This window comes from Oxyura jamaicensis, chromosome 1 (genome assembly GCF_011077185.1).
Source record: "Oxyura jamaicensis isolate SHBP4307 breed ruddy duck chromosome 1, BPBGC_Ojam_1.0, whole genome shotgun sequence".
NCBI classification, from domain to species: Eukaryota; Metazoa; Chordata; class Aves; order Anseriformes; family Anatidae; genus Oxyura; species Oxyura jamaicensis.
In genome coordinates this window covers 83,345,947-83,363,193 of record NC_048893.1, presented here as the reverse complement: position 1 = coordinate 83,363,193, position 17,247 = coordinate 83,345,947, and the positions used below count along the sequence as shown (strand labels likewise).

General features: G+C 41.3%; 1 protein-coding gene across 2 annotated transcripts in view; it reads right to left on the bottom strand.

The window, feature by feature from the left end:
* The window catches only part of GSK3B (glycogen synthase kinase 3 beta), a 142,653-nt gene that overhangs the window by 30,854 nt on the left and 94,552 nt on the right, over positions 1–17,247 (bottom strand). For both annotated transcript variants that reach the window (XM_035314771.1, XM_035314772.1), the window contains exons 7-8: positions 15,722–15,828; positions 6,523–6,620 (exon numbers count right to left, since the gene is read on the bottom strand). In XM_035314771.1, the coding sequence (XP_035170662.1) occupies positions 6,523–6,620; positions 15,722–15,828 (205 nt within the window). The remainder of the gene's footprint in view (positions 1–6,522; positions 6,621–15,721; positions 15,829–17,247) is intronic.

Genomic DNA, 17,247 nt, shown 5'->3' with positions numbered 1-17,247 from the left:
GTGAAATAAAAGCCTTTTCTGACGTTGTTACTGCTAAATGTTTGCCAAAAAAACTAAAATCAGTTAAATGCTTAGGTAGACGGAGAGTTTAGAGACTCTGGCTGGTGAGGACTGAAGTGAACGTGAGAGGGGAAGAAGATGGTTATTTAATTCAGCCCTCCAGAAAGCCACAGTTACAGCGGTACAGTGCCCTCCCTGTGAAAACTGTGCAATCTTACATGGAAATGTCCTCCAGAAAATCTGGTGTGTGTGGTTTACCAGATGGCATAATTAATACTTCTGTGAACATGTCTGCACCTCCTCAGAAAGTCGTTAGAGGTATGCCAAATTGTTACTTAAATTCACAGTGCTAGAATCTCAAGCAGTAAACACAGGTCAGAGAAATAATGCTTCAAGAGGTCTAGGGTAAAAAATAAACTTGTGCATTTTATATACACGGTCTTTCAAAAGCATGCTCTTGTCAAAGAAAAACGAGAGCCAACTAAATATAGAGATCTCTTCTATTCACAAACTCAAGAACAGCCACACAACAGGAATAGGAAGAAACCCATTGTCACTGCTGACATGAGTATAATTGTTCATCAACTTTTTATACCGCCTGCCAGCAAGCACTGCAAGTGTGGAATAGCACCAGGCACAGGAACAGCCAAGTTGTGATGTGGTGCGGGGTGGAAAATGCCAGAAGACTTCCTTTACGGGAGAGGACCCAGACAAAAGCCCACAGCAGAGACGAGGGGGTGCCGCGTAGCGCTGATGGGACGGTCCCAGTGCCACACATTCGCTCAGTGCAGGACCACGTTTGATAACAAAAAGCCTCCTCTCCGACTGCTTATTCTCCTGGAAGAGACAGCTCCACTCTCCCCATTAACTACTGTGAGTGAATTTATTTTATTTCAAAAACTGAGCCCAAAATAGTACCCTGACATTTGAGTGTGAGCCATATATTATAATTGCAGTCTATACTTAGCGTTCGGCTCAGTAAAACTGTCAGAGACCAAAAAGAAGTTACACATGGCTAGGATTCCTGATACTATTGAGCTTGTCTTTTAACACCTTTTTCCCCTAGCCTTCTTCCTAACTATGGGACTATGATTTTATTATTCTTCGGTGCAAGGAATAATCACGCAGTCCAGAGGAACCGAAAAAAAAAAAAAACACAAAAAAAACCCTCAACCCTTTCCTACAATCACAAGTTAGTCAAGGCATCTCACCTCAAGATTGCAGCACAGACAGGGAAAAAAGTATTACTGGTAAAGACAACGAAAAGCAGATTAGCAGATGTTGTCCTCCCACTGCCGGGGCTGCTCAGATGAGTATTGCTGTTTCTTTCTTCTGACAAAGATTTTTTCCCCCATTTTTTTGAGGGGAGTAAACCCTCCTAGAAGGTAAATATGCATGTAAATATTTATCTTAGAAAACCATAACGTTTCAGAAATTCTCTTTTTGCAAAGGGAACACACAATAATCACATTGAGGGAGCTGTGTTTGAAGATGGTTCAAGCAAGGGGGGACACCCCAACCAGTTTTTCTCTGATGGTTTCAACGCTCTGCAGCACCACGAGAGGGTGGGGGGGGGACCAGGAATTCCTCGTCCAAGCTTGCATGGTAGGCACAGTCGTCCTGCAGGCACGCTGGGGAATTAGGTAGCAGCTCACACTGACAGGCTTTTGCTCCGATGTAATTTCTTTACCTGATCACTCTTGAAGCCTGAAGTGCTGCTGTGCCCGCTTCAGGAACTAGCACGGTTCTGAAGGAGATGTCACTCGAAAGCCAGTAGGGGCGTGAATTACAACAGATAGATCAGGTTACCCACTTGAGATATTCCTAGCGATGGGATAACCTAACATTTAGAGTAGCCAGCAAGAGCTAAAAATAATAAGGAAGAGTCACCATCCAAGATAAAACCTTGGAAAAAGCACATCATGTAATTTCTCTCCTGTAATGGTGAAAGTACTCAAGAAGAATGTGCTGAGATTAATTATTTCTTCAGACGGAGCTTCGAGACAGCACTTCCCCGTATCAAATATCCTTTTGTCAGGGATAAGTGGTCAAATATCTCTTTCTCCCAGCCAGACTAAGAACATCTGGAAAGACTGTAGAACTATTAAAGAAACAAGGAAGGAAGAAAGAAGTATTACTACGGAAAGACTAAAGAAATATGAACAAGAGAAAAGCTAAAAATAAGAACACTGTCTTTTGGTTCACATGAACATGATGCTGTGGTTCTAGAGGGGCACAGGTCTTTGGAGCAGTTGGCGAGCAGGGAACAGGCCTTGAGAAATTCCAAGCACAATTGGCTGGAGCAGACCTTAAAAACTGCACGAAATGGAAGTGTGTGAAGACTGCCGAAAGTGGATCAGTCTGACAAAAGCCAAAAACCTTTCTGACAAAGCAAACGACTGAGGATGTTGAGCACGCAGCCTGTGGGAAGGACAAGCCATGCTGGATGGACACATCTCAAATACTGTCTTCATGACCACCACTACCAAGGGGATGTCATCGGTGCTGCGTGAGACAGGAGGACTTGTTTAACGTGGTAGCATTTCAAAGCCATTCTCCAGTCTAATGCAGAAACTTCATATCCAGATGTAGCGTCCAATTGCTGTATTGTGAAACAAACTCTGAATAAGCACAGTTGAGTAAGCAAGTGAAAAATTCATCTTGGCCTGAAGCATGCTACGAGACTGATTGTTGCTCTTAGTCATTCTGAACTGATAGGAACCAGCAGAAGTTTCTAAACTGACCTCTCTTGCAGGGGATTCAAGTAAATTTAATGGATCAAAGCTAGATGCATTTTCAAATGTGCGGATAACTATTTTTACTCTAGCCTTTTTAGGGAACTGGAAATACTCCATTTTCTCTGTCCCTCAATTTCAGACATACATTCCAAGGAAGCCATCTGAAATGTGAGGCTCCAAGATGGTCACAGTGCAACAAGAAGCACTGGTCCCAGCCTGCAACTTTCTACAAAGTGTGTGGCTGTTCTAGAATCACAGACTGGTTTGGGTGGGAGGGACATCAAAAGCCATCCAGTTCAAACCCCCCTGCCATGGGCAGGGACACCTCCCACCAGACCAGGCTGCTCCAAGTCCCATCCAGCCTGGCCTTGAACACCTCCAGGGATGGTGTATCCACAGCTTCTCTGGGCAGCCTGTGCCAGTGCCTCACTACCCTCAGAATAAAGATTTTTCCCCCCCAACTATCCTCCATTTCAAGCCATTACTGCTTGTCCTATCACTACACTTGCTTGTAAAGAATCCCTCCCCAGCGTTCCTGTAGGTCCCATTAAGGTACTGCAAGTACCCCAGTACTGGCCTCCCTGGAGCCTTCTCTTCTCCAGGCCAAACAACCCTGTCTGTCTTTGTAGGAGAGGTGCTCCAGCCCTCTGATCACCCTGGTGGCCCTCCTCTGGACCTGCTCCAACAGCTCCATGTCCTTTGTGTGCTGGAGGCCCCAGAGCTGAGCACAGGGCTCCAGGTGGGGCCTCATGAGAGACCCCCTACAACTGGTGGATCCCATAGCTCTGCTTCTCCTACAGCCAGCCAGCATTAAAATAAGTCTGTGTTACAACATAAGCCTTAGATAAAAACATTCTACGGCATCAAATGGAAGTGGTGGATGCCATATGTAAAAAAAAATAATAATAATTAAATGAACCCTATTGTAAATGAAATCTTAAATAACCTCATGTTTCACATTTTGTTGGCTGCGCTGTCCTCAAGTACAATTCTCTCTGTATTCTCACCTCAGCCTTTTGCCAGTGCTTTTATGAATAGTTGATACAAAAATTCTCAACACGAGATGTGGTACAGGGGCATTGAAAAACAGTTCCCTTAGGCAGTTTACATTCATTTTCCCTTCTATTGTTGCCTTGAGAATCTGTGTTTTCTCTGTAACAAATATATGGGCAGAAAATTATTCATGGCATCCACCCATTCTAATTTACATTTTCCATTGTATTTTATTTAGGGATCCAGTGAACACCCTTTTTTCATAACTTCTACTTCATGATTTACAGCATTTGTTCTCCCAGACTTTCCTAAAACATATTCTCTGAACAGTAACCTTTTAATTGAAGAGACTAGGCTTCCTATAAAATGGAGTTATTCCTACATTTAAGCTGTTTCAGTTAGTTTCTGTGTGCAGAGGGGTACGTGTCTAAGAGGAGATGAGACCTCCCCCCCAAAAAACAGGTCTGGGATGATCATTCAGAATCACCCTTTCTACATTTAAAGAAATTCACTGATCTGTTTCTTCTGAGGTGAAAATCATCATGTCAAGCTATTATTTAATGAAGATCAAGCCTTTACACCAGATACTCCTCTGGCATCATGCACCATGACACTAGTTTGCCAGTACTATATATTCAGCTATGAATTGGGCTCAGTCTTCGTGGGTCCCTTCCAACTCGGGATACTCTATGAATTGGTCAATAAAAATTACTGCAATTTATGGTAGCAGTATTTAAAGAAATGTAGACTGTAGACAGACCAACAGCAATTTTATTAAAGTATTCCTTTGCTTCATTACAACTTCACACAAGTGTAAATGAAGCAGAATCCTCACAGTCAGAGCACATGCATGCTATAAAATTATTAGTTTACAGATGTTTTCTTCCAATATTGCAGAACTGAAAACGTCCAGCTAATGAAGGCTGCTTCTAGTAAACTTCAAAGAAAAGCACAATCTCTGCTTGGCAAACATCCTCAATAACGAGAGGACATCTACTTCCTAATTATTGTACTTGGATATTGTTTAAGTCAAAGCAATGCCAGAGCACTATGGTTTTGCTGATAAGGCCTCTCTACTCTCAGATTTCTAACTGAGCCATGAAGGACTTACAGGACTTTCACCGTGATATAAACCGTAGTTTTCACAAAAACTCATTAGATGTAGTTTCTTGGGAATGCAGACATTAATTAAACCAAACGGAACTTTTTGCAAACTTCTGATGGCAAGCAGCACAGTTTATTCTACAAATTCCTCAGGAACTCTAGCACTCTGAAATGTTTAGAGGGACCGCTTTACTTCTCGGAAAAGCTGTGCAATGGAAAGCACTGCACTGCTCCAAGATGCTTCTCGAGAGGAGAAAATTATCACTTGTGTCATCATCAGCACTACTTGTGACAGCAACTTTATTTTTCCACAGATGTTTCCCATGTAAACTGACCCGACATGATCTTACTGAGTTTGAGATACACTAGGCAGAAAGACAACAATAAGAAACCAAGGAAGTCTTAGGAGGAGGTGCAGGAAGCCTCTGGAGGAAAGAAATCGACTGGATGACTTCCAGCAGCACAGACATAAAACCACTGCAGTAGTAACTAGGTTTACATAGTCAAATGCTGGAGGAGACATGACAAGAGCCTAGAAAGGTCAGGACACACCTGACTGAGATCAGAGAGCAGGCCACAGAAACACTGAGCCTCACCAGCTCACATTCTCCATGCAGCAGGATGACAACTTGGAGCTGGCTGGCATCAGATGTTGTGTTAAGACAGGGACAAAGACATCAGCAACACACGGGTTTTACAATTCTTCTAGTGAGTAACAGATAAGGAGGACGTTGACACACAAACATGGTAGTTGTTAAGTGGCAAAACCAAGAAGCAAGTTCTCTTAGAAGAGTCCCCTTGTGGTGATGAAATAAAGCCAAAAAGCACACGCATCTATCTTATCCTTTGTAATGCTCCCATTTTACCAAGCGCATAGTACAGATGCACTGCAGGCGCTGAATGAGGAGGGTTACACTAGGGAAGAGAAAAGAACATTTCAAAGGTACCGAAGCTGAACTGGGTAGATGCTGGGAAGTCAGGCACCAATCTTTTAAGCTATGATTTTTTTCCCCATGCCTCTAATTTGAGAACCACAGAATATTCACAGCTTACCAAATTAAATCAATCAAGATGCGTTTTAACTTCAGCGATATATAAATGTTACGTATTTTGAAATATTAGGTCTTTTTCACTTCAAAAGTAAGACTTTTCAGATGGAAGGTATTTTCCCCTACATTTGATTAGGTCCCGATTCTCCAGCTGCAAAAAGGAGCGCATATTTTCACCCCTTACCTCAAAGAACTGGTAGGAAGGAGGAAGAGAAGATGGCTACATATGTGAAGAATCTGGCACAAAGAAATTTAATAACACTGTTTTCAAAGCCAAGTACTAACTGCGTGCAACAAAGAAAAAAGAGCCAGATTCTTAAAGAATGAGAATCACACATGCATAAATATTGGCTCAGTATGTAAGCACCATTTCCAAGCACACTGAAAGTGCAATCCTTTAACGGGACAAAATCCTATGTAATTAAAAGATAATGTATCATTACACATGATTGCAAGAGGGACAAATAAAGATCATCAAGTTCTCAAAAACACAAAAAGTGTTTTCAGCCATGGTTTACACACAACTCATTGTACAATGATGACTGAAAATACATGTTGCCAAGCTCGTAACAATGAACATTTTCATACTGATTCCAAAGGAGTAGGGGAAAAAAAATAAAACACATGAAATTCCATACCTTGATTATTTCCACCAACTGATCCACGCCACTGTCACCTGGAAAGATTGGTTGTCCTAGTAACAGTTCAGCCAATACACAGCCTGCTGACCACACATCTGAAAAAGGGGAAAAGAGCAGAGGACAAGAGAAGGTATCAGTAAAAGGTATATATTGAGCCCTTTTTATATGTATATATATATAAAACCACAGAAATTTTAAGCTACTAACTTTATTGCTTGCCAGGTTTCATACTGCACATAACACAGCTAAAAATCAAAAACATTCCTCTCCTAAATGTACATCTAGGAAACAAAGACATGTGGCATAAAGCAATAGGGGGGCAGGTATTCTAGAAGTCAAGCAATAAGACAATGTGAACTTGAAAATAACGTTGAACACCGCATATCTTGACATTAAAATTTATACACATAGGGAAAAGAACAGTATATTTGCCACAGGAAAATTAGGAACTTTCCCAAGCCCTGTGCTGTTCTTAAATCACAATGATCACCAACTACCCATAGTTATCATCTAGCACGACGGCTGATGTTTTTGCTGTTTCTGAATGTTGAATAGATTAATTTGTCATCTATGTACTGAAAGCATATATGCATTAGCAGAAATACCAGTACTGCAAATATTACTGGTAATATGTAGCACATAATAACTAAGACAGCCTCAGAGTCGCATCAAAACCTAATCTTTATCCCAATTCCATTTGCAAACTTGGCTGAACAATGGTGCTGCAAGACATAGGTCAATAGCATCTGTAAAAGATGCCATAAATTCACTTTCATTCATATAGCAAAAACCACATCTAGCCACTAGCAGCTACTCTTCAATGTAAGACAATCTTCACCATCTATTAGAGGTGTATCTTTTTATATAGAAATAAGGCAATTCAATACTACAACAGTAACTTAAGAACACATCCACATGTACTACAGAATTGACCTTTTTTTCTCCACAACAGTCATTCTGAACAAAAACTTAACGAAGCAGCTTCAGTGAACACTTGACAGAAGATACTGGTGAGAATTTGCTACAACTGCACACCAAATACTCAAGTTTAAACTGCTCCCAGACTACAAGTATGACAGAGATGCAATGAGCTTTCTCCAGAGAACAGATTGTCTATACAGTATCATAGAAAAGTCATAATATATTCAACATCCATCTGAAACCTCACACAAAAATCTTAAAAAAGCAATCAATACCGAAAGATTTATAAAGACTACAAGACTGTAATGCCTCAAAAGAGAAAAGAACAGAACCAGTCACTTTTCTCCCATGCTTCTTCAAGCTGTTGTCTACTCTTACAAAAGCATCTTCCTCCAGCAAACAACAGTACCACCACCGCCACAACTCAAAACCCAGAGAACTACCCCATCCCTGGAGTTGTTCGAGGCCAGGCTGGATGGGGCTTTGGGAAACCCGGTCTGGTGGGAGGTGTCCCTGCCCATGGCAGGGGGGTTGGAACTGGGTGGGCTTTAAGGACCCTTCCAACCCAAACCGTTCTGTGATTCTATGAATTTACCTCCTGAGATGTCTTCCAGCTGGAGATACCCCATGCTGAAGATTCTTACTCCCCAAGTGTATTCAAATAACACCACCGGGAAGCAGGATACACGCAGCACACAAATCTTTAGCTATAACTGACACCAGATAGTCCTCTAAGAGTTGACTATTACTTTGTCATAACCACTAGAGACTGATACAAAAATAAAAACATCAGGAATCCAAGACTGATAACAGTAACTGGGAAGTGAGAACAGACTTTTCCTTCCCGTGCCCATGTCAAAAAGAGAGAGGGGGATAATGTAGAAGTATTTTCCCCTCTTCTCAAGAAACATGCAGTTCAATCATAACACACGGTGGACAAAAAAATTACTGCACCTTTCAACGTAATGCCTCTCCAAGTCAAATTGATGATAATGCCTTAGGACAAAATTTGCATCAATGCTTACCCTAAAAAGTAATGACTTACAACAAAAAATGGCAATCAGAACTACTCACAAATTTAAGTCAATTTTCAACAAGCAAACAAACCACCCACTTTGTGAACTTTTAGCAAAATTTAGTAGATGCTGATAAAGACACCAAGGTGCCAAGATCTCTTTTGGGCAAAGGCATCAAATAAAGAACAATTAAGTGCATCTGACTGCTCAGCAGCTGCTAATGGGTAACTACAGCCAATACATACAGCCAAAGGATGATGCAAAAGATCACTTTTTATGTCACATACCAAGAGCCTGTCAAATATGTGGTTGGGTTTCTAGGAACTTACACAACAGTTCAACAGATTTCTTCAGAAGCAGTGAAGAAACAGATTAAATGTGTTAAGCTGAGCACTAACTTCACAGTCCATGTAAAGGCACCTTAAGGGGGGTTTAAGAAAGCTGAGTCCTTTCCGTGTGAATACATAAAAGCAAGTGGTACCTCTAAGCTACAATCATTACCGACTATTCCAACACTTATTTTGGACTGAGAAAGAAACAATATGTGGGAAGGAAAAGACAGAACATACACAAACCCAAAGCTGTTATTTGAGTAAGTCAGCATTCAGAACTCAGTTCCTTTTAAAATCTGGAAACTAAGTTAGCATTTTTTTATTCAAATTGGACTGTGGCTTTGTAAAACTGTTTTTAAATAACCTGGCTGGCTTCTCTGCGAAATTGGCTTTGTGCTGTTTTATCCCTTCCCAGGCTCCCTTCTCTGTCCCCCAGCCAATTTCAGACCGGTCTGAAAGGCAGAGGTCTTGAACTGATTTCAGAAGTTTTGTAAAAAACAGAGGGAGAGCGTGCACCAGCGTCACCGCTGTGGCAAGGAGAGCTCAGTCCCTGCGGGACCTGCCTGGCTTGCCCAGCACACAAACCTCAGCCGCAGACAAGCCAAAGGAGGTGCAACCAGAAAGAGGCTGGATGCAGGAGAACGCTGAGGGCACTGCAGTGGGAAAGAGAATAAAAAGGATGTAGGTCACAAGGGAACAGCTGGGGAAGTCTAAGGAATGCTTGTGGCATTCGTACTGGGGGAATCCATCAAACACAGCAAATCCACTGGAAACCTACGCAGTTGTTCCTTGTGCAGCGAAGTTCATCAAATCAGGTGATTTAATGCCTTGTTAAAAGCCTGTTTAATTTTCCTTATTTGCTTTGATACTTTAAATTAATCAATACACACCGCAGAGGCTCTGAAATCCACAACTTTTTCCAGCAGCGTCTTCCAAATTCAGACTTGGGCCACATTCCCTCTTCAAGGAAATGAGCAAATCTTCAAAGTATTCTCAATTAAAGCCAGAGATCTGAAGCCAACTTCAGCAGCTTGAAGCAGGGATGGTAACAAATACAATTTACATAGGTGTTTACACAACTCTGCTGAACAATGTACAACAAGGAAGAAAATGGTAAATTTTGACCCTGCTGAAATTTAATGCAATTTTTGCCACTGACTTTAAGAGGACTGAAATTCATTCGACAATGATTTAGTATTTTATTTTTTTTTATTATTATTCCTTTGAATCTGTACTTTTGGAATTTATCTTCCAAATTTGAATGGTAACATTCTCCACAATCCTGAAGTAAAAAGTTCTATACTTAGAAAAATAAAAATGTACTGAATTATGTACTTAAAGATACATAACTTCAGAGATGTGCTAAGGCAGGTCATGTTAGTTTTTGATAGCTTCTTAACAGACCATGTTCTGCCCTGGTACAGTCGAAGCTAACTGTTGGCTTTTAATCTTTCAGAGTACATTTGCAGTATAGCTACTGGCTCCCGTAGGAAGAGATGTATATTCTTTTTAATCTATGCAATCTAATTAAGGCAAAACATGACTATCGTTCAAATGCTTTCAACTAGTTAATAAACAAGAGAGGATGTTAGGAGTAAAACAAGAATGAAATCTAACTAATTATCCTTATGCGAAACTAGTTGGAATAATGTGAAATTTTAAGACAAAAATACTGAAACCTATTGATTTGATGTGTAAGAAAGTGAGCAAAGCTACTTTCTTTATACCTTTAGTAGAATGCAGTCTAAACAATACAGGCAGTAAATGCAATTAGTTCCCACAAGTAACAAAAGCAGCTTATGTCATATCTTCTATAGACTGAAAACACTGTCCTGATTTCAGCTGGGATAGTTAATATTCTTCCTACTAGTTGGTATGGTGCTATGTTTAGGATTTAGGATGGGAATAAAGCTGGTAACACGCCCATGTTCTAGTAGTTGCAGAGCAATCCTTGTACTGAGCCAAGGACTTTGCAGCTCCTCATGCTGCCATCGGTCAGCTGGTGGTAAGCAACTGCATCGTGCATTTGTGAATTCTTTATGTTATTAACAGGACAGAAAAGGAAGGGAAAATAATAAACTGCCTTTACCTCAATCCACGAGTTTTACCTTTCCCTTCCCCATCCCAAAGCGGTGGGGGAGTGAGTGAATGGCTGTGTACTGTCAGGTTAAACCAAAAGAAATGGACAAATACCATTATCTGAATGGCCTGTAGTAATTTAAGCACGCAAAAACTCACATAGCCTCTTATACTACAAAGCTTTCATTAAATACATTTCTATTACTTTAATGATCTTTGCAGTTATGAGGTGATCATAAACTTGTCTAATAATATGATCTGGATGCTCGCCTTGCTTTTTATGCCATTCCAGCACTAGAGAAGGTACAAGAACCTGTATTTCTCTTTAATTCAAGACAAAGCATCCAGCATGACAGCCTGCAAAATGCTAGCTTGAATTCTGCAAGTGGACAGTGACCATTTCTAATCAAGGCTGGCTGCGACAGCATACTTTGTGCAACAGCTTTGAAGTTGTGATCTCAAACTCTGCCTTCCCGAGCTGAAAAGTTAGCTCCCATCTTCATTGCATGAGCAGCATTCATTGCATCACGCCCTAGCTCCCCAAACTTATTTTTTTTTGAAGAAGAAAAAGTTCATACGGAATGGATGAAAAAAGACTCATCCTAAGAACTCTTCCTCCATCTGAAACTCTGTGGGGCACATTCACTTTCCTACATTTTCTTCCTCATCTAGTCATCTCTGCCCCACTAACCCTTAATCCGTCTCAATGGATTTCCTCCATCTCAGAGGTGACTCAAGGTTGTTTCTCTGGAAACCAACCATCTGTAGAAACTAACAGGGAGGAAAGTCAGAGAAGTAGCCCTAAGAGGCTGTAAAATCAGCAGCTTCTAGTAGCCAAATGCCAAAGCACAAACTGCTTTTCATCGCTACTTAATTGGAACACTTTTTGGTACGTCAGAACGAGAGCAAAATTGAGCATTACGGGCATGCATGCCATGTCAGTGCAAGCTTTGGACACTGAGCCAGCACACATCATCAGACTCGATGATGCAGAGCACAGCTGAAACATGAAATGCTTAGAAAGTCATCAGGAACAAATTCAACACTGGTATCTCTCTTTTTCTGCACCGAAGAGATGAAACTGAATCAGAGACGAGAGAATAGTTCAGTAAATTAACACCCATGCTTATTTTCAGCGCTGGGAGTCATCACCTGAGATAGACAGGCAAAGCCCTTTTACTGGCTGGAAACGGGTCTGGGACACACCTCACGATGGTTCTTCCCAAGGAATTGTGAAACAGCCCCGCTGCACATGCCTCCAGAGGGAATTCTGCTCTGCTGAACTACTCTCTTCCTAGTGCTTGCTAGGAAAGTGAATGAATAACTTCATGGCGCTTATTTTTGGACAGCCCAACAGCAGCCAGCGATACAGCCATACAGGTCAATCTTCCCCTGCCAGGGGCTATAAATGTTGCCTCTGGAATGCTCTCGATTCCTGCCAGCACCGTGTCGGAGAAAACACGCTGGAGACCAGCAGACCCTCGCTACCCAGAAGTGCCACCATGACCTGATGAGCACTCCTTTGTCCCATCACCTCACCTAGCAAAAATGTACGTTCTGCAGGTAAAAGCAGCAGTGCTTCTTTTTATAAAACCAGAATCGTGTAGTAACAAATTTCTCTGTCCATCCCTACTCCAGCGCCAGTCTATGTTTGTCCCAGGACATTCAAGGAGAATGTGGGCAGCAATCCCACGGTTTTTCAGCCGGCAGCAGCACCCAGGCGACAAGTGCTCGAGTGCAGCCAGCAGCATGCGGGCAATGTACTCTGGGGTGGCATCACACACGCAGACCTGCAAGGAAGAAGACTTCAGCCAAGACTGTCAAGGGACGGCTGAAGGGCTTGGTTTGCAGAAAAGGGAAGCTCCTACAAAATAGCTGCACGAACAAAACCAGGAACACATTCTTACAAAGGTGCAAACACTACCTTCGATTTATGCTATTTTTAAATTATAATTCAGAAGGCCCCATTAAATCATGAGCTTTCATAAAATAAGTAAGATCTCAGAAATCAGAGCCAGTTTACAGCTCTGTTGCAACCTCTAGGATGAAAAGACACGGTCCTAGAGCCGCATTCAGTTTCTGCTACGTCTAAGATCTAGCCATGTCACAATGACAAATTCATGCATTAATGTACAACCTAGATAAACCAGACAGGATAATGCAACTCTTGGTCACACTTCTGAACAGCATGACTGACTGACTGCTGAAATGGTCACGATGCATTCTGGCTCTGCTGCCAGTCTTGGGCCACCAGAGTCACTACTCGTTTGTGTAGTTTGACATGTGACACAACCTAAGTTTAAAAAGTACCTCTTGCTCAGAAATACTGCTGGCGATCCCTGTATTGAAGCAGGTTACCATCACAAGCCCTGCAGTAAGGTTATCAAGTAACAAAAAGCTCATAAAAACAGCCAGATGCCTTGTGGGCAACCTAAAAGGAAGTTCTACTTGAAGCACTTCATAGAGAGGCTTCATATTCTTCACCTATTTTATTTTCATGCAGTTTTCAGATATCATGTTTAAACAGAAGAGTAGAGATCCCTACACCATGTTTAAAGTTCAGTTTTTGTTACCACACACACCCTGTAACTTCCAGCAGGAAGACTGTTGATCTAACAGCTCAGAAGAACATAGCAATTACAAAACACGTGTCCACCTTTAAAAAAAATGGTTAAAAATCCAGTATTACAATAATGAAGCATTTCAGGGTTTCCTATACGTTGAATTCTGGATGAATTACTGATAATTAAGTGTTCTTTCCCCTCTCTCAGAAGAAAACCTATCTGTGCTTGTTGCGTGGTGCTCAAAGAATGTCGGTTCCGCTGGGATGACTAATCCTACGTCGGCGAAGTCAGGAGAGTGCTCACTAAGCACTGCTGCTGCCTATCTAGCAAGAGCTAAGGATGAACATGGCATTTATTACCACGGGAAAAAGCTGAATAACATACCTAAAACCATAGAGCTCCCAACACATTGCGGAGTGCTGGGAAACGGCAAAATAAGTTTGTAAAAGCATCTTTTTACTTCTCAGCTCCCAGATGCAAAGATTCTGTTGAAAAGGAAGTTGAAGGAGGAAAGGGAAGGAAGGAAAACTATTTGCTGAGCTTCGTTTTCAAGCTATTCTGTGCAAGTTTAATCTCTATTGATTTATTTAGAAGAGGCTTGGGGTGACAGTTTTCTGGGGGCATGAGAAAAGTCTGAACCACAACGGTTTAAAATCATGATGCTTTTGGCATGTGGGAAACGGACTCCTCACTTTATCATGATATTTTTATTAGAACTGTAGAGAGCGACAGGTAAGAACACAAAAAACAAAACAACTTTTTAAGTTTCTGAAAAAAATTGCAAGATTAAAGTCACTATACAGTTGGAGCAAGAGACATTTCACAGACTTATCTGCAAAGCAGTCTCTTCTGGTGACACCTAAAATATTTGTTTTATACAGTTATCCTCTGAAACAAGTTGTCTCCGTGCATTCTGATAACACAGCTGAGTCAATCTATTAGCTCTCAGCTGGCAAAAAGATGTCAGCTGGGATCAGCTGCCTTCCTCTCACTCAGGAGCTCCTGCCACTTTTACCTGGGCTCTGGTGCTTATCGGACTGCACAGTGATGTTGATTCACCTCCCTAACCCAGCAGGAGGTTAACCTAGCCAAAATGAAGCCTCCTGTCAATTGCAGCTGAGAATTGAAGCTGAGTCAGCACCTTGAAGAGCAAACTGCGGGAGCCAGCCGTGCCCACGGGCAGCAAGGGCAGGGCTGGGGCTGACATTTTTGGCTTGCCCAACCAAGAGAAGTTCTGCCGCTTTATCTTTACTGTGCCATTATTTTCCCCAGACTACTGCTTTTTTATACCAAGAGAGGTGAGTGAGTGTTGCTACAGTATAATACTGGAGAATAATTAATGGGAAAAAAAATAATAACGAGAGCAAGTAAGTCTTTGGGAATTCTTCCGTTTTCAAAGAACTGAAGATGTGAAATGAGCTAAGTCAGCCATTGAGTTTAACCAGTTAGAACTTACATGGGGACCATGAGAGCCAAATCCCAGTCTTTTCAGCACAGCCTTCAAAAAGACCCCAGGAAGTACCTCGACTAAAAAACTGAAGATGCTACCCACAACAACCCAAGCCGATGCTGTTTACTTTGAGCAACCTGCTATGACTGCTGTATGAAAACCTGGCTATTCCCTGCCCTTTGCCAAAACCTCTGGTTTCCCCGGTATTGCCATGATGCAGCTATGGACCAGGTATTAAGAAGAAGTTGTCTCCATGTTCAAAATTAATGACTAAGCAGAAGAATAAGTTAACAGAATAAGCAGAATCAGAAATGCTGCTGTACACATTACAGAGTTTAAAGCTAAACATCACACCACATTTTCTCTGCCATTAAAAACACTTCACTAAAAGCCAAGCAAACAAGCAACAGAATTATTCAGGTCTAAAACACAGCATATCACAAGCAGTGTTAAAGTTGGTATTTCTACAGTCCTCCTTTATAGTTATTTTAAGTCCTTAAAATGTTTTTGTTTTTTAGTTTGAGATTTCATACCTACTTTGAGACTAAATGGAAAAATTACCTGGAGAATTGGAAAATGTTTTATTTGAATCAGATTGCACCCCATATACTAAAAAAAAAAAATGAAGCAACACCACCACCCTCTTCTAATGTAATTGACACTGAAACCTCAAAAAGGTACAGACATCACAGCAGCCACCTATGAAACGTGTACTTTCTAAATAAGTGGTACCTGACCATCTACAACAAAATTCTGCCTCTTGCAAGCCTTTACACTTACCTACAGAACAAAAACACGCAGCTGGTATAGATTTTAACAAATGCTCATACATACCTATACTGGAGGTATAATCGGTGGCTCCAAAGATCAACTCTGGTGCCCTGTAGTACCGAGAGCAGATGTATGAGACATTAGGTTCTCCACGAACCAGCTGTTTTGCACTGAAGAGGAAACAAAACAATAATCTTTTAGTAATGAGAAGTTTTACAATATTTCAACACAGACCAGTGTTAAGCTTCGGCACCCTTCACCACCCCCAGTTCCTAAATGCTAAAGTACTGCATTCTTCTAAGCTGACACAAGCCACAGACTCAATTTACTGTGAAATCAGTTCAATCCATCAAGCAGCTACCTTAGAGTGGACAAAGCAAAGGAAATTCTGACTGCAATCTGGAGGATAAATAGGGTCAGATTTTTGGCTGGCAGTTGTCAGTATGTTTTGCAGGGTACAGAGGTTTGTTTACCAAGTGGAAGAGGACAGAATACAGCGCAGTCAAATGTAGTTACCTTTTAAGGTTCAAAAGGCCTGGGTGCTCACCAAAACTGAGTACTTGACTTTTTTTTCCTCTTTTTTTTTTTTTTTAAAAAACAAACAAACAAACAAACAAACTTGATCAGAATATTTTAGCTCTTTGCTGTTTAAGGGAGTATGGCATGAGGCTAAAGGGATATGAGAAGGTAAAAAAAAAAACAAAAAACAAAAAACTTTGCCAGTGTAGTCACGTGTTAATAGCCTGAGATTAACATGTGAAGTCTTCATTTACACTGCCACAAAGGATCCAGCCTACAGTATTGCCCCAGCCACAAACGCATGTACCTTTGGAAACATCTAAGAAAATGAAGCGACACAAGAGCACGTTACTTTTGGAACATGAGTCTATGAACACGTTATACTTCTTAATTAGTAAGATGTGTTAGATAGAAAGGATCTGGAAGATCAGATGGCCCTTTCAGACGTATGATATATTCAACTTAGTATCAACAAACCCAGCTGAGTGGCAAGCCAGCTAAATCCAACATCCAGCTTTTGAGATGCACCACTCAGCCTTCAGGGAAGGAGTGTTCCCACCACTCATTTAGCCTGTTTTAAAAAGCCTCAGTTTTCCCTACAGCTTTTCTACACAGAAACTATAATTGCCAATCCCACATTTTTAACATAGTGAAGTACCACCTTTTTATGCATTGTTACTTCAAGTTTCAGCGTGATTCCTATTTTGCTCCTATGCTTGTGAGGTAGAGCTGAGAAGGAGATTCCCAAGCCACCAGGCGTGACGATGCACCGCTTGGGTAATCACCATCTGACATTCCCACTCACTACGGGCAAGCAAATTTAGCAACAGCAGCTTCAGTGACCTCTCACACATATGACCTACCTATTTTAGTCTGCAAAGCTACAGCACAACCTAAGGACTAAACTTTACCAGGAAGAAATCAATCTCCTGTCTCAGTGTGGATTTCCACAACTTCTGTATCAATTTTAGTTTCTAGATGAGGGCTGGACTGTAAAGGTGATTCACTTGAACAGATAATAGAAAAAACTGTGTCATGGAAAACTAGAACACAGCTGTATACTAAGAGCT